The sequence below is a fragment of the Anser anser genome (genome assembly GCF_964211835.1).
Source record: "Anser anser genome assembly, chromosome: 3".
NCBI classification, from domain to species: domain Eukaryota; kingdom Metazoa; phylum Chordata; class Aves; order Anseriformes; family Anatidae; genus Anser; species Anser anser.
Window position 1 is genome coordinate 13,513,352 of NC_139722.1, and position 18,194 is coordinate 13,531,545.

At 34.7% G+C, this 18,194-nt stretch overlaps 1 protein-coding gene across 3 annotated transcripts in view; it reads left to right on the forward strand.

Annotated features, from left to right (window-relative positions):
* The window catches only part of NBAS (NBAS subunit of NRZ tethering complex), a 191,295-nt gene that overhangs the window by 66,341 nt on the left and 106,760 nt on the right, over positions 1–18,194 (forward strand). For all 3 annotated transcript variants that reach the window (XM_083828261.1, XM_083828259.1, XM_083828260.1), the window contains exons 33-38: positions 4,931–5,044; positions 6,640–6,797; positions 9,086–9,184; positions 16,813–16,980; positions 17,504–17,617; positions 17,869–17,992. In XM_083828261.1, coding sequence (XP_083684387.1) covers positions 4,931–5,044; positions 6,640–6,797; positions 9,086–9,184; positions 16,813–16,980; positions 17,504–17,617; positions 17,869–17,992 — 777 coding nt within the window. The remainder of the gene's footprint in view (positions 1–4,930; positions 5,045–6,639; positions 6,798–9,085; positions 9,185–16,812; positions 16,981–17,503; positions 17,618–17,868; positions 17,993–18,194) is intronic.

Below are 18,194 nucleotides of genomic sequence, written 5' to 3' on the forward strand. Positions count from 1 at the left end.
GTGACTGTCATCGTTATATAAAAACTCTTGCATACAAATGCAGTATTTTTCCATCATATTAAAGAAAGAGGTAGAGCTTCGCTCTACAGTCCTCTATTGCTGCCGTACGTATCTTCAGTGAGCACTGGAACAGATAACTTGACATAGGGTTGAAGGCTGCATATGATTTTAATGGCTAGGCTAATAATCTCCTTAAAAACTGATATTAAGTAGAATGCTGACATAGCCTTACTCATAATCCGCAAATGAAGATACTCTTAAAATTTAATAGGCAGTATAAAAATTAAATAAAGCAAGACATTTAAAAAGGGCATTTCTGTATCTTTCAATTCATAATTTCAGTTTTACTGAGTTGAAGACTTACTTTACGACTTTAGCTGTAAGAATGATAACACCCATTAATATTATTCTATAAATCAGTTTGTTGCCAAAAAAGCAGTTTGCACGCACACAGATTTTAAGATTTGTGAACAAAATCCTAAGCCTTTGTTGCAGTTTTAAGACACCAGGTTTAGAATTGCTGGGAAAGGGCAACATGATTTTTAACAGGTTCTGATGAAAGGGAATGGTTTAATGGAGAGATACAAGGATAAGTCTGGATACTGGAAAAAGAATCTAGAGATTGAACTTTATGGACCTGCTTACTGAAGAATTACATAAAGCGCTGCTGGAAGAAAGAATTGTAAAAATAGTGAAAACCAATTAGGGACAAAAAAAATTGCCCTGATTTATGAGCCAACTTTGCTGTGAAAAATGTAATTTTATCTTGTGGAACATACCTGTATCAGTTATGCTTTCTCAAATCTGTCATCCCTTCCATTCCCAACCCACCATTGTAGAGTACTTTCTCTTGCTTTGTCAGATTTTTTCCCCTTTGCCCCCATCCTATCTGATTATGTATTTGGAAAGACCTGCTTGATACAGCCATTCATAGCTATATAAATTTTAAACGTGTGTACATAGAGAGTATATAGTGTATGGTATATTGCACTACATATATCACATAGCCTAAAAAATACAAGTTTCTAATTTCAACTCAAAGCTCAATATTCAACTCAATATTTTAATTTCAACTCAAAAAGAATGCATCTGCTATGCAGACAAGAGAGTGCATGTAGTCATCTGAAGGAGCTTCAGGAGCTATGTACGGTTTATTTTAGAGAACAGCATTGAAAGCAAGTAATGCATTGAGAAGTACAAAAATAAATTCTAAAATATTGCTTAGGTAGTGATATATCAACAAGTTTCTTAATTGCTTTAAGGTATTTGATCAATGAGAGTAAACTATTTAAGCCTCACATCACTATCTCCTCTAAATTAGGCACACAAGTGTTATCTTAATTTTGCAGGTGGGCAAAGTGAGAGAATGAGAATGTGCTCAGCATGACAACCAGCAAACCTGCACCTGGTTAGGGAACTGGAGGTGCCCTAAGTCTCATGCTCCTTTCCTAATCCACACACTTAAGAAAGAGCATGAGAGAATTCATGTTATGTAATTACTTGCTTACAAAATAGAGGAGTGAAAAAAGGGGTAAAAAAACATAGCTTATGCATCAGAAATTAGCATCTTCTCTACTGTTACTGCATATCAAGAAGAGCTAGGGAGCATTGCTATTTATTGTGACAATTTTTGATTCAAGATCCCTGGAAATATCTTCTATTCATCGTGCTCTTTTCTCACAATTTCCTTGTGGTAATGTAGTTCCTTTTAATATCTGTAATATCTAGTAATTTTAAGCTTTGCTCAGATCCCTAAGTCAGCTAACACTGTATTTTTGAAATCTATGTTTTTAACACTGACCTTCTTGCCTGATGTATGTAGAAGTAACCATACAGATGATCTGTGGTCTTGTAAATGTATCTCACGTGGAGTTTCTAGAGTATATGTATACCATTTTGATTTCATTTTACTTTTAAGTTTTCTGATGTGGTTAATGTTCTTTGTTTTATCCATTCACAAATACAACGTGCATCTTACGCAAAATGTCTCAATTGGCTTTTTTAATTAGACCCAAATTAGATTCAAATGTTAAAAAAAAAAATATTTGAACATGCTTTATTCCCTGCCCCCCCCAATGATTTTCTGTCATTTCTGAGCTTCCATATTTTTCCTCTCATTTGTAATGCCATTTCTGCTTTTATCAACTTCTGTCTGAAATTTAAATGCTGTAACAAAAGGATGTAGAAAAAACTTTGTACCTAGAAGAGACCTAAATCTTACTGAGCAAAGTAACCTTTAGAATATAAGTGCGTATTTCTTATGACATAAGGAAGCATTAGTCCTAAGCAGCAGAACACGCACACGCAGTTTTGCAAATAATAAAGGGGAAATAAAAACTAACATGTCCTTTCTAGTTTCTGAACTTGATTAGTTTGAGTCTGGATGTCAGACATTAACGTTAAGGCTCAATGTAGAATTACTCTCTATTAAAATAATGTTATCACTTTAATGGTCTCCCTTATGGAAGGGACCTTTTTTACATCTTGGATGTCTATCAGAGTGGCAAGGGCAACAATTTAGATTCAAAACCTTTCACTTTTATAAGGCTTTATTATTAAAAATCTCTTCAAATGAGGAGTCGTGAAGCTGAAGCAGTGAATTTTTTCATGTCTGAATAGATGACTGAGAGCATGCTGCTAATCTGCAGTGGGTCGTATTTTAAGTGACTGCACTGTTGAGGCAGTGAAAGCCACATGAAAAAGGATTCGAGCTGTGCGTTGTGGGGTATTCACTGGTCGTGGCGGAGCTGACAGTTAATCCCCAGCACAACAGTGTGCATCAAGATAATGGAACTTTAAATGAGAGAAAAATGGAGATGAGATGAAAAAGTATAGCCATGGACTAGCAGGAAAACAATCCTTATGTTTTATGCTTTTGCTTTTGCAAAAGCATGCAGAGATGTATCTGCTGTATCAAAATTAATTAGCTAAAATGGTGGGGGGGGACTTGGCAATGTATGGCTGCTCAAGCACATCTAGGAAGAAAGCAGTTCCTTGCTCCAAGTGTTCCTTCACTCTTTCCTACAATCCCACTGATTTTTAAGTAATAATAAATAGCAGTAATTATTTGGTTTAGCAGAAATCTGACTAACAATAGTTTCATTATTTCTATTGCCTTTTGCTTTTGTCTGCTACTTAGACAAATCTCTCCATAAGTAGTAATGCTGTCAGGGTGAAGTGGTGGGCATCAGAAGGTGAGTGGCAATTACAAATCTTTTGCTTACAAAATGACAGTTCACGTCTAGCTTTTGTAGACAGAAACACCTCTTTGTCATCTGTAATTGCTTTTGCCTGGATAAGAAGTTCCCAGGTTCCAGAGGGCAAAATTTGCTGCACAAGAGTCTTGGATGTGATTAATTTGCAACACCATGTGTTGGCAGTATATAGGGCGAGAGGCCAAGAGATGGGAATGATGGGAAGCCAAAGTGCTCTCCCAGCTGAGTTAGTTGTGATGTGCTGGGATTAAGGGAATCTTAATTGAGCTAAATAATTAGAGTTACTTCACTTCCTTGAATGTCATTCTAGCACAACTGCTAGGTCTTATCTTTCGAGAAGGCTTTAAAAACAAATTTGGTTTGCCGATGTTGATGATTCTGCAAAATAAAAATAACAACTATGTAATTTAAGAACGTGTACTCTTTAAGTAGTTTTTGAAACTGGCTCTGTTTAACCTTCTGAAATATTTGCATTTCATAAGTTGTAGTAATACAGTTTCATAAACCAGTGCCCTTTTCAAATGACTGTCAGCAGTGACTCCATAAAATCACTTCTAGTAATAGGAGAGAAACATGACCAAGAAGTTTGCATTGAAAAATCCACTCACTTTTATTAGTTTCTTGCCACCCCTCCTTCCTAAATTAAAATCAATAGTGTGGAATTATTTTTCCTGTGTATGTTCAGTCATCTGTTCATATAGTACATGGATATGTGGACTCTGTTTTAGCATGAGACTGGACCAACTGGTTTCAGTAAAGTAAATAATTCCTAATTTCTCATGTTCATTCTAAATTGGAAAAAGCTTTTAAAAAATAATAAATATAGATAGCTGATAAAGGGTGACAGGAATAAATGTTATTTGTATTGATTGTAACTGACTTTGAAAAAGAGATGAGTTGTCTGATTAGATTTTCATTTGCGAATGCTGATTTCTTAAAATTAAGGTCAAGACATTTGTCCACAGAGGTTGTTACTGAAACTTCAGTCAGAACACATCAGTAGTATCTGATGTGTTACTTTTGACTCATACTTTGGGGAGTAGACATTGTCCAGGGGATCTGGTGATCAAGATCCATGTATGATGTGAGAAAGTAGTTTCAGTTCTACTCTCTAAATTTAGCAGGGAAGGGATTTTAAATGCTAATGTCTTTCACATCTTAGGAATCTTTGTCCACATGAAGTGGCAGTTTAAGTTAGGGGCTTTGCTTAGTGTAGCAGTATAATTATAAATATAATTTTCTTTTATATTAAATATAATAGAAATATATTTAGATTTAATAGAAATATATTTATATTAAATATAATATAAATATAATATAAAAGAATATTAAATATAATATTCTTTTTCTATTGCAATTCACACACAAAAAAGTCAGTATTTGGTTCTATACATCCCTCGTTTTAATATCAGTTTTTATCTGTTTAGTCTGTTGGCTGTCACATAAATAAGACTGCATTTTCTTTTCTTTTAAACTCCTTTTTAACCTAGACTTAACATGTTATGTAATTTCTTTAGCCACCTATAATGCCACTTTTCTTTTCCTATTTTTAAATATTTATCTGTTGTTTCATTTTTAGGAAAAATAAAATGATAATTTTATTTCCAGAAGGTGATGTTTTCATGTTGTGGCATATAATTTTCTTAAGAAATAAAGTAAGAAGCTTATGTTGATTATTTGTTCCAACTAATAAAAATGTTCAATTTTTTGTACAGGAGATGACCAGACGGAGAGAAAAGGTCAAGTTTTAATCCTTTTAGTGGAACAAGCTCTCAGTTTCCAGGACTACAAAGCAGCTAGTATGCATTGCCAAGAGCTCATGACTGCAGGTGAAGTAAATAAATGGGGACTACATGGGGTGATGGTGGTTGGAAATCTGAGTTCTGACTCTCAGCTCATTCTGAAGTATGTCACTTCAAACTGGTCCATTTCATTCAAAAATCAACTTCATTGTGCAAATCAGCAGTATGTCAGGTGTAGAAGGCATGTGGTATGTAATACGGTAACTCCCATGCTCCCATGTATGTCATGGACCTACAAAATCAGCCACAGTATCTTCTGGAACAGCACTGTCTTTTAAAATTTGTTTTACTGAGATCTCTCAAGCAATATAACATAATGTGATTCAGATAATCCCTTATTTTTTGTGCCAGAAGCTCAAAAATATATCCCATCAGGGATTCCATTTTTAATTGTCTTTTCAATGCTTTTTTTCTTGTAAGAAAACAGAGTTACAAGTTTTATACATGAAGTTGATAAGTTTTTTTATGTAAGTCATATGGGAAAAATTATAATTTGTCTTGTTGTTTAAGTCCCTTACTTGCTATGTTCTGGTATTATGTTTTTGTGAACGGTCACACGAAACGCCATTGAAATTAAACATGTATATTGGTATGTATGCATTCAGTATCATTTATACACAGTCATGCCTTTCTGTAAACTTCTGTATGGAAATGTATTTCAATATCCTTGTGTTTCAGCTTGCAAAAGTTCATTCATATACTATAAAATCTTACTGTGCAGTTACTATCCCACTTCATTATCTCTTGAAATAATGACAAGAAATAAAAGTTTGTTAGGCAGCTGGGTAGGAATATGGCTCTTAGTGTTCCATCCAAAATAGGCTTATAGTATAATTGGCTGTAGTGGTAAGTGCTGACTTATGTTTCTTACTAAATATCACAGAAACCCGATTGCCTGTTACCTGCGGTCACTGTGGTAGACCCAGACAGTACCACTGAAAGTCGGTAGGGCAGCATTCAAATGGCTCATTGCTGCCACAGGGGCGTGCGATTGGTTGGAGGTTGTCAGGAGTCACCAAAACTTGCCCTCCAATGAATCTTCATTAAAGTATTCAAAGTAGGCTAATGTGCAGGTCTTTTAGATAGACTTCTATCAAAGCTCTTAAAATATTTGTGCTATTTATGTAAGTCTTATATGTGAGGTTATGAATGAAATTAAATGACACTTTTATGTCAAGATGCTAAGGAGCATGGGTTTTGCTTCTCTGGCTCTTTTTTCTGCCTCAGGATTGAGATTATGTGTGGAAACAGATGAATTGAGGTTCTTTTAATGTATCAAGTAATTGTATGTATATTAAAGCCACTCCTGTAATGTATTTAATATTATGCACTGAAGTACATTCTGATTTTTTTATTGTAGTATGTAAAAATATAGCATGTAGGCTTACAGATTCCTATTATAGTGATATCTACAATATGGTGGCAATGAATCTTCTACATATTTCAGTCTAAAGTTGAGTTACATCTATTTTATGGAGCTTTTATGGCCCCTTTCTCAGGGGCTGTGTTGGCAGTAATGCCACATGCCACGCTCTTGTCTCATCCAGTAAGAATTATGTGGGTTCCTCCTGTCACTTGTGAGGCTTGCTTAACTGAGAAGTAAGTTTTGTGTTCTCTTGTAGGTTATTCTAAAAGCTGGGAAGTATGCAGTCAGCTTGGGCAATCAGAAGGCTTCCATGACTTGCGTATGCGTCAGGAACTCATGGCTTTTGCTCTGACACACTGTCCCCCAAATGCCATAGAGGCATTGCTGGGAGTTAGCAGCTCATTGCAAACCCAGGTAGGTATTTCTGAAACTTCTTTCATGCAGTTCAATGCTTACCAACACTTTAAAGGGGAATTCTTCTAATTTTTGTTTCCTTAAATTTGTCTGCCTGACACCTCCAGCCCCAGCAAGTTTATACTTTTACTACTCATTTTTCTACTTTTGCTGTTGTAATTCAGCACAAGGTCTTTTTTAACCGTTTTTATATGATGGCTGCTCAAGTAGAAGTGCAATTATATCCATCTTTAGTACTTTTAATGTCTTAATTTATTGCCTTGTTAAACGTTCTATTTGCAAATAGATTTAAATCTTTTTTCTGAAGTTTTCCAGGTTCTGTCACCTGTTTATACCGTATAATCTAACTTAATTAAATGTCCAATTAAAAGTTCATTAAACATCTATTCTTATTTTTTATGATCACTACCAAATATGTGATGAAATTCTTTTCTCACTGATTTCAACCATTTGATAATTCTAACAAATATAACACCGTTTTTGTCTGAGCCATCTTTATGAACCTTGCAATGAATGACTCTTAGCAGAATCAGCTCTTAAATGCTCATCAGATCATATTATGTCCATGAGAATGATTACTGTGACGTTTAAGTGCAAGTTATGGCAAGGTGACATAGCAAACCTATTTAAAGGTCTTATTTTGAAACTGCAGTGCAGTAATTCAGGTTATCAAAAAGTTACATTTCTGTTCAGTTTAGTTGTAGTTTGGCCTACATGCTATGTCTAAGTCCGAATTTTTCTTAAATCACTTTGAACTCTTAGACAGCTTTCTCTGTACAATATAAAAATCTTAAAGGGCTCGTGTTCTGTATCTCCAGACACGGAGGAGAGGGTAGTAATAGATACAGCACTTATGCAGTCTAATAAAGGTAACTCCAAGTGCATATCCTTTTTCTTTACAAAATTTCTGGTGTAGCAGAGCACATGAGAAATATGGGAAACATAAAGGCAGTCTTTGCAGCCTCAGTAACAGGATAATGTCAGAATTAAATGCTACAAACAGTTTGAAATGAAGTCTAGCTCCTGTGAACTATTTAATTTTATCTACTTGTTTTTTACTATTTATTTTTTTTCATCATGTAAGCACTCCAGTTTGAAACAGGTAGGTATAATTACTCGTTTCAATACAAGTGGACTCTTTCCAGAATTGATACCTGTACAATATAGAAATAAAAGCTTGTTTCCCTCTCTTATGTACCTATACGCAGAATTAGAATTTGAAGTTACATAAACTTCTGGTGCTGTATAAAGTAAAAATGTGTTAAACTTTCTCTCAGTTCATTGCCCCTGTATTGCTGTCTTGTTCCTTCTAAAAGCCTCTTTTCCTGTTAGTTGTAATGCAGTACAGCTGCTCAACCACTGATTATTACCCTCTTGCATCGTACTTTTCCAAGGGAAAAGATTTTCTCTTCTTTATTCACAAAACTTGATACTGAATTGCTTGCTGAGGTTTCTCTGTTAGTGCAATAGGATTTGTCACAAACATTCAGTGATAATTTATTTGGTACTCGCCCAAGGAAGCCAAGCCCAAGTCATGATTTCCATCAAAGAATGCATAATCAGTTTATTCTGCAATTACTTTCTCCAAAAGCAAATTACAATTTTTTCAGCACTCGTCATTAATGACCTTGTGTTCTGTCCAATGTACGTGTCTTACTGAGCAACTTGATCCAGTGGGAGGTGTCCCTGCCCATGGCAGGAAGGTTGGAATAAGATGATCTTTCAGGTCCCTTGCAATCCAAACCATTCCATGTATGTAGGTAGATAAATGCAAAAAATCTTTATCAGAAGTTCATGGTAAACAGGTGATACTAAAAGACTGTAACTGTCTTTTGTGGAACTTCATTAGTCTGTGACCTGCAGAAATTCTGTTCATGTGACACTTTTCTCTCCACTTGCCCACCACCTTAGAGGCATAGTTCCAATAATGAGTATTTTTCATGGAAATTCTTAGCTGACATTGTACAGAAACTTATAGGTAGTTTAAAACAAACAAACAAAACAACTATAACAATCAATCAAACAAAAAAATACAATTCTTACATTGTGCGGAAAAATGTTGCACAAAAAACACAGAAGGGAAGGTCATTTTGCCTAAGGACTACAAGAGTGAGAGGATGTTAAATAAATGTTTTCTTCTTCTCCCTGCCTCCTCTATCCCCTCACTTCTTGTTTTTCTGTCGTGGAAGTTTTTGCATCAGAATTTCTTGACTTTCCTATGACATTGGAATTATAATTCTTAATGATTATTTGTCTGGTAAGGGATTATATTTATTCTGTCTCTGTAGATTCTTTATCAAGCTGTGAATTACCAGTTGCTTCCTTCAGAAGCAGATGAGAATGTAAATACCTCCATACCTTCTTCGCTGATCAGTAAGGATACAGAGGTAAGCTTTAAAGAGTTTTTAAAGTAATAACAATTGTGTTTTGTATTATGTTGAAGAGCTGAATCTGAGTGTGAGCATCATCTACCTGTTTAATACAAAAAATATGCAGCATTAAAGGCTACTAATTAAAGGCTACTAATTTCCAGTCTTAGATTATTTTAGGTTTACCTTTGCTTATATATTTTTGCATAGTCTGTTCTGATTTTTGTTGCTTCTTCTCAGGCAATCTTCGCAGTAACATGGGGGGGGGGGGAGAAGCAAAACATTTGAAAATTATCCTGGGCTATGCATTTAATTCAAAAACATCTTGAGTTAAACTTTTTTTTACTGTGCATCATGGTGTATATGGTGTCTTCACCATTTTTTGACTTTCAGGTATTGCGGGTGAAATAATTATTATGTGCAAGATTAGAAGGTACATCAACACTTAGAGCTTTGTGGAGAATAGAGGCGCAGGGGGAAGGAAAAGGTTTACTATTTTTTTTTACTTTTCATGTTTATAATTTTAAGAAATCTAATTTTGTACATGTACGATTGGGGCTAAATTTTTCTCTTCAAAGATGACGCTATTTACTGTTTCTGAAAGAAACGAACGTCTCTTTCAGTCTCTACAGAGTTGGAAATTCTAAGTTTAATTAAAAAGTTATTTTGAAAAAATAGGTATTTAATGTAGTTTAGACCCTTTATTTTTCCCTTTAATCTTTTCTGTTCAAGTTTTCCTGTAGATGATAAACAAATCTCAGGGTGGGAGGGGAGAAATGTTAACCTTAAAGTAGGAAGAAGAGTAGAGAAGAGTAGGAAGAAGGTAGGAAGAGTAGGAAGTAGGTTCATGTTGTATAGCTTGGCTTTTTGAGCAGAATATTTAAATTGCAGCCCATTTATTGTCATTGTTCCATTAAAGGAGTTTTTACCAATGATAGCTGTAGATGGAACATGTTAGTCTTTTCATTTGGTGTATTGAACACCGTGTAGCTAAATAATAAATAAGTCCCTGCCATGTTATTGGAATGGGAACATAAGTTCTGTGTATGTATGTATTTTGTGTTTGCATATTTTTGTGTATACATACATGCATGTTTCATAAAAATGTATATGTAAACGCATACATATACATATTTCCATATATATATAAAAGTAACAAAACAGGCAGGAAAGTGAAACAGCACTGAAAACAGCATTCAGAGTAAGTGAGGTAAACCTTTACCTTATGTATCTAGATATCTAGAATCATTGCCATGAAGAAGAGGTCTGTTTATTAGCATGAACACATTTTATTTTCTGGGAATTGGTAAATACATTTATCTGAGAGCAAGATTGTCAAATAAATGTTAATAAAATTGTGGAGCCTTTTGATTAGGGCATGGACGCATATTTTAACAAATTGTAACATGACAAATCTGTCACACATCATCTTTAATATGCTCTAGTACTATCAAATGTTTGTTGTGACAGAACAATTGTATGTGCATATAAATGAATTCAGAAATACACTTAAGGTTTTATCAGTCTTGAGTAAACTCACTAATTAGCTTCATTATCAGTTCAATTTATATATCTGAAGCAATTTTAACTATAGTGAGGAATTTGCATTTAGAAAATTATTCACTCTTATTTCATCCAATATACATTCTTCTGGTTTTTTTCCTCTTTGTTGTGGTTAGTTGTCTACAGTTGGAAGTCTGCACACAGACTGGGCAAATGTGTATGGTGCAGCATTGAGAGTTTTTGTTGTTTTTTGTAATACAGCTTTGTTTTCTAGTCAAAATGTTACACTATGAAATGAGTTCTGTGTATTTGCTAATTTTAACTTATTGTCTTCTCCCAGTTGATTTATATGGGAATTATAGCTTCTTTCATTTCTTACAGTAGTTTGCAATGATACAAGAGGAAACATAGCCAATAATATTTAGGCACTGTATAAACTTACCTTTTTTATAGACATATGAAATGTTAGAAGTGCAGTATGTTCAAAAACTCTGTCTCTGACGTAACTGAATCCCATAACTGCAATCGCTGTAGTTGCACGTCAGGTAATTCTTCCTTTTTCTTACCTTCATTGTCTCGCACACAATTTCAAACTATAACATCTTTTTGCCCTTTCTTTTTACTCCTTTCTTTAATTACGTTTTGACTTAAAACATCCTTTTCTCAAGGACTTCACAAATGTTCTTCTTTCTTACTTACCGATAACTTTTCAAATTAGTGCTCAAAACATAATTTTCCTTTTAACTAAGGTTAATTAAGGTATATGTTTTTGGACATCCCTTTCTCTGTTACTTTGAAAATACCTATCTGTTAATCGATCAACCTTTTTTATAATAGCTTTAGAGATCTTTTTTCTGCCTCTTCTCATACTGATCGTTAGTTGCCACTGCCATTTTCCTGGGATACCAGCCCACATCACCTGCTGGTTATACTTTTCAATTATTCTTTTTTTTTTTTTTGGATGTAGAGGAAGAACTCCCTATTAATGTCTAAACTCATTTATCTTTGTTGTTTTAAGGTTCTTTCTTTTTTTTCCAAACCTTTTTTTTCCTCATGAAACTTGCAGGAATCTTGATAGCAGCTGGCTACGTATCTTCACAAGTTATGTGCAAATGTGTCACATAACATAGCTGTCATATTGATTTAAGTAAGTCTTTGTAGGAAATTCCTGACTGCTACAGTAAAGATGCATGTAATTATTCTGTAGGAACTAATGCGTTTACACTAGTATGTACTTTGTGACCAAAGCACCCAGCTTGTCACTTGTGATGGAACTCAGTGGAACCACTGGAGAAATTATCCTTTTGAAGCTACAATGACTCCAATGTAGCAGAATATTTTGCTTATTAAGTTTCCTCCATGCTTACCATTTGTTCTCTTTGTAGTGTGCTTCAAGTGCCTCAACAATTCATCTTGTGCTGCTCAAACTATCTCAGTGAGAAAAAATAAGGTCTTGACTCATTAAAAGCACTTCAAAATATTATTGCTAACATTATTAGATTAAAATATAGTTCTTAGTTGTGAGATGCTGTGTTTTATATAAGCAGTAAAAACAATAACTGCTGTAAATCTTGCCTTCTAAATGAGCTCTGACTTTGTGCTTGATCTGCTTAATACTTAAAACACACGTTATGTCCATTATAAATAAAATCATTATCTTTTACATATCTGAGTGTGAAAGTTTAATTACTGTATACTGTCACAGTAGCACAAGATAAATTAATAGTTTCAAATTTCCTTGGAAAGGAAGTTTTGATAGGAGAGCAGAAATGATTTGAAGATACTCTTCTCTAGAAATTATAGGAATTTTTTTCTTAAATGCTGCTTAAAAGAAAAAAAAAGTTCCTACTAACTGAGAATTAGCATCTTTTCTTTTTGGACCCATGCAATGGATCTGGAATCTTTTTAAATACTCGCGTACGTTAAATTGGTGTGTCATGCATCCTTATCATTGCTGTTATCATTGCTGATTAGCAATGATAAGGGAATGTTTTACTTCTGTAGTGTACTCAGGGAAATGTTCCACCTGGAATCTGTGGAACTTCAGGGCAAAAATAGTTGCAGTTTCAAATAGTTATGATACATAAATCTTTATATATACACACATTTATATGCATGAGATTAACTGGAGCTCTGTTTTGTGGCTTAGTAAATATACTGGTTTTAATTCTGTATCAACTAAATTAGAATGCTCATAGAAAGAGGTAGCTGTAATTCTTGAAGGTATTTTATTCATTAAGTTCATTTAGTGTCACCGAACTCTTGTGCTGTGGAAGAGAAGATCTCAAGGTGGAACTCCATGCTTGTACTGTGTAAACTGCTGCTGGCAATTTAATCAATGAGGCACAGAGAATAATGCAACTAACCAGCCATTAGGTGCTTGATTCACTTACTTAATTACAGATACCAACAATTTGAGATGTCCTAAGGCATCTTTCCTGTCCTTTAGCTACTGACCCAAAAAGTCTAGGTCCTCTTGTCAGATCTTTGAGTGTTAGGCAGGTATCTTAATTACTGCCATGTATCGCAGACAGTCATCAAAGCCTGTGTTTAAGTAGCTGAATGTAATCCATTGTCTCTGCTTAAGGCTGAATTACTTTCTAGTTTGCAATGACAGTAATAGACTTAGTGAGACCGTAGACATCCAGTGACACCAGAAGGTTATAATCTTGAGCTGAATCCTTTCTGTAGTTTCTCATCTATGTTTTAATTTATCTGAACTGGACAGGAGTTTTGATGTAGACAGGTTCATGATAGAGGTGTTGTACAAAAATGGAAAAAAAACCACAAAAAACACATTTCAAGACACAAAACAGGAATGTACAGTATACATGGATGCATATGTAAAAATATTTAAATTCCTGCTTTCTGATGGGAGTACTAGAAAGTGAAAGATGAAAAGGAAAGCTAAGACTTGATGTTTTGTCTAATAAGTAGAGTTTGTTCCACCTCGTTTTGTGTAAGTACAAAACCTTTAGGTAACCTTTTATGTAGTCAGCCTGTGCAGGTTTTCTTTAACAATAACAGATTTTAATGTTAACATCTGTTTCCTTTTAGCGAGGTGGGGATTGGGCTCTTCTCCCAAGCACCAAGTGATAAGACGAGGCGAAGTGGCCTCAAGTTGCACCAGGGAGGTTTAGGTTGGATATTAGGAAAAAATTCTTTACTGAAAGGGTTGTGCAGCGTTGGCATAGGCTGCCCAGGGAAGTGGCTGAGTCACCATCCCTGGAGGTCTTCAAGAAATGTGTAGATGTAGAACTTGGTAGCATGGTTTAGTGGTGGGCTTTAGTCCTAGGTTAAAGGTTGGGCTAGATGATCTTAGAGGTCTTTTCCAACCTGAACAGTTCTATGATTCTGTGATTCTTCACAAGACTATTAACTCATAAGGTGTGTTAAGAGTATGGTTTCTGCATGTTTTGACCCTTGCACCTTGGCTAACTGTCATTAAAAACAAAACAGACAAAAACTATGTTGCAGGTGTTTTAATTTATCACTGTTCTGTGGCTTATTTAAAAACAAAAACAGTTAGCTTTGCCTTCTTGTCCCTGGGTTAGACTGTTTGGAGCTATATTTTAGTATTTTAGCTGTTTTTTTTACATTATCTTGATAATTTACCATTTGTTGGCGGAGTCTTTTTTACATAAAGTTAAATTCCGTCCTTTTTTTTTAGCTGCTATAAGAAAATAATTTCCCTCAAAATCCCCAAGCTATAATACCATACTGAAGTCATAATTAAAGGATACAATTAAAGTTATCCTATTAAATGAGATCTTCAATAATCTTTAAGAAACTTAGTTTATCAGAGGTTTATTCAGGATAGCAGAGAGTTATGGTAAATGTTGCTGTTCTAGGTACACGAAGGAATGGCTTTTCAGATGACACAATTCTTTATTTGTGCAGAAAATATTGTAATGATGGTTAAAGTTCCATTTAGTAAAATCAATAAATCACTACCAGAGTTTTTCTGATAATGGTTGAACTATACCAGCACACACTCTACTGAAGGAGGTTTATTTTTAAAAATGATTTTCTCAAATGCAATTGAAAACTTGGAAGGGAAAAAATTGTTTTGAGTTGTTTGTTTGTTTTTCCTCAGTTAATCCTCAGAATAAGTTAAGAGTCCTGAAGCAACCAGAGAGAGAAACTAGTGTTCTCTATATAACATTTAAAATACGAAGCAAAAACCTTTAGTTAGTGCAAGTAACAAAAATGATTTGTTAAAAACAATTAAACCAACTAAACAAAAAAACACAATGTTGATTAACAAGAACTGTTAATTGTTTCCCCCTCCCCACCCCTCAAAAAAAGTCACCAGACCTAGGCTATTATATTGCTGTTTACTTTTCAGAGGAGTAAAAATTCTGGTGTATTGGGCTTAGTTCATTTGGTTCAGAGCATCATATATAGATGCTCATATATATATATATATAAGCATATATATGTATAAGCGTCTATATATGATGCTCTGAACCAAATGAACTAAGCGCAATACACCAGAAAATATATATATATATATGCTCATATATAGAGAGCATCAGAGTTCAGAGCATCATATTGCTCTTTGTTCATTTGGTGAAGAGCTGAAATTTCCCGTCTAGTTGGCTAGTGGTGTTCCTGTGAAATTTAGAAAATAATTTCAGAGAAAATTGAAAAATAAATAAATAAAATGCTGAAGTCTTAGAGGAAAGAAAGACGTAAAATGGGCCTGCTACTTTAATGACCAGGTTAAGGCAGTGAATAATACAATTACAATCAGTGAATAATACAATTATGGGTACTAAAAATAAGGGTGTCTTCAGTGAAATTTTACTTTGAAGCTAACAGATGTTTTGTCAATTAAGTTCCTGTGGGGCATCGCTCACTTGAGCATAACTTGGTATCCTTTTGCTTTGATGTCTGAAATTTTGTCACAGGTTAGTAAGCTGTGAATTAATATTTCCCACTCACTTATTAGTTATGCAGGTAGAATTCTCCTATTTCTGTAAACTTTGGTGTATGGGGAAATGAATAATTGAACTGTTATGAAGAAGCATTGGAGGTAAAGCTATTGAAATTTACTGTATGTAGGGGAATATTTATATTTTATATTGCTGAAGGCAGTATTTACATTAGCATGCTAATGCTATGGTTCTATTCTAATGTGCAGGTTTTGTAAAGCATGCCATGGACATGAACCTTTCATGGCTGGAATAGTTAGCACAGATCAACCAAAATGGGTATTTTGAGTATTAATTAAATGCTTTACAAGAGGAAGAGCTGGTGCGGAAACCTCCATTTGCAGAACGTCCTCTACTTTAACTGATTTTAATGTGAGTCTGCTGAGGCTGAGTGAACACATTTTGCAGGACAACGTGCATATGCTGCAGAAGCAGCTCAGGCTTGAGAATAGGCTAGGCTAGGATCTTGGATTCTTTTTTGCAGTCTGTTAGGCTTGCTAGATTTGTACCTTGGAAGTGCTCACTGCAGAATTTCAAATCTTAATACTTAGTCTCTTGGTCTGGAGATGAATGTTTACATCTCTTCGTCTTTTCCCCACTGAACTGTGAGGATTTTTTGTTGTGATATGAAGGGACAAGGGGTGGAGTGTGTCTACATTGTCCACCTTTGTCTTGTGAGGATGCTATTTTGACTTAAGTGTGTTGAGCTCTGTTTGCTGTTGTAAGTGAAGTTTGTGAAGGCTGTGTGATGAAAGCATATTATACTGAGAACTCATCTCAATAAACACTACCTCTATTAATACAAGATTGTCTCTTCTGTCAGCTTTCTTGAATTAGTGATGATTCATTTTAGCATGCTCAGTCTCCTCATGTATTATAGATAGGTTTGCTATTTTAATAGAAGTACTCAACAATTATGTATAACATTACCATTATAAACTTTGGAATTATACACAGCTGGTATCTGTGGACACATGAGATTATACAAGGGGCACAATGTTCTACTGATCATGCTATTCACTGCAGATTGAGACTTAAGTCACTTTAACTTTTTTTTTTTTTACAACATCTGTTGCCTAAATTAATGAACATTAAAATAGGTTATTAACATAGTGTGTGTATACTAATGTGTTTTGGCTTTTAGGTCTTTAATCTAATTAAAGCATGAGTCTAACGCCTGCCATTGTGTGTTGGATATGCTCACAGGATGAAACTGCCGTCTCCTCTAGCCAGTCTGCCGATTTGTTGTACTGGACAACAACAAAAACCATGAAGGTGTTGTCTAACACAACTATGACTACAAAAGCCATGCTGCATGCTGTCAGTGATGGACAGTGGTGGAAAAGATCACTAACTTATCTTCGACCGTTACATGTAAGGGATTGCTGCTATGTCTCGAGATGCTTACACATTCACTGCTATGTTAGAATAAAAACAAGGCTCCTTTGTAGACACACCTGACAAATGAAGACCTCAAATTGATGTTAGCTAGAGATGACAAGGGACTGTTTTCAAGCAAATCACAATGAAAGAATCCATCTAAAGGTGTTTCCTGTTTCTGTTTTCTAATGTTTTTTTTTTTTTTAATATTTTTTAGCGTAGTGTGAAGGCATAGTTTAAATTTCGCAGAACTTCAGAACTTTGGGGAATAAAGCACAGTGAAGTCAACTCTTTACATACTGTCTATTTGTATTCAAAGCTCTAATACTGCTTTTGAGCGTGATTCTCTCTCAATACTGAGCTTGATTCAACATTGCTTTATTTAGGATGACTCTTGTCTTGATCCCAGTTGAATTCAGGGATCTTTCCATTTACAGGTGCTTCCCTTCTGAATTGCAGTTAAAGACTTTGTAATGAGCTTTTTTTGTTACAGCACACCTATACTTGTTTTTCCCAGGGCCAAGAATTTGGAGATGTGTTAAAAAGTGGGCCTGGAGAAAATGCCACTGTGGAAAAGCAAGGCTGTCATCCATTTTATGAGTCTCTAATTGCTGATCCATATGTTGCAGAAGTAAGTTTCTGTTACAGAATTGTGATTTTTTTTTTTCTGTTGAGATATTCTAGCTAAGTAAAAATATGGGTTTCATATTGTTTGTTTGACTTGCAAGGACTTGAAATTTTGTGCAATAGTAGGAAAAAATAGTTAAACAGAAATGAAAGCAAATGCAGGAACACAGGTTAATAAGTGTATCTGATGTAAGTGAACTAAACATAACTGTAGACTGTAATGCTCATGCATCAGTTACCTTATTTTACTTCTAGTCTGAAAGCAGCTATGGCACATACCAGAACAATTCTGTGGAAAGCTTTGCAGAAGTATTGTTGAGAACAGAGAAACTGACAGAGACCAAGAGTGAAGGAAAAAACCTACTTCCAACTACAGAAGGTATGGGTATATGTGTATTTATTTCTGGATTTACTTTATATAGTAACTTTAGAAGAAGCTATAGTTAGGTTTAAAAGTGGAGAATAGTACATAATGCTTTAAGTATTCCTATGTAGGTAAGTAGCCTTGATAGAAGTAGCTGCAGTTTTCAAGAAAAGTGGTATTTCTAAAAGGAGCTGCTCAGTAGAGAATAGAAATCTAA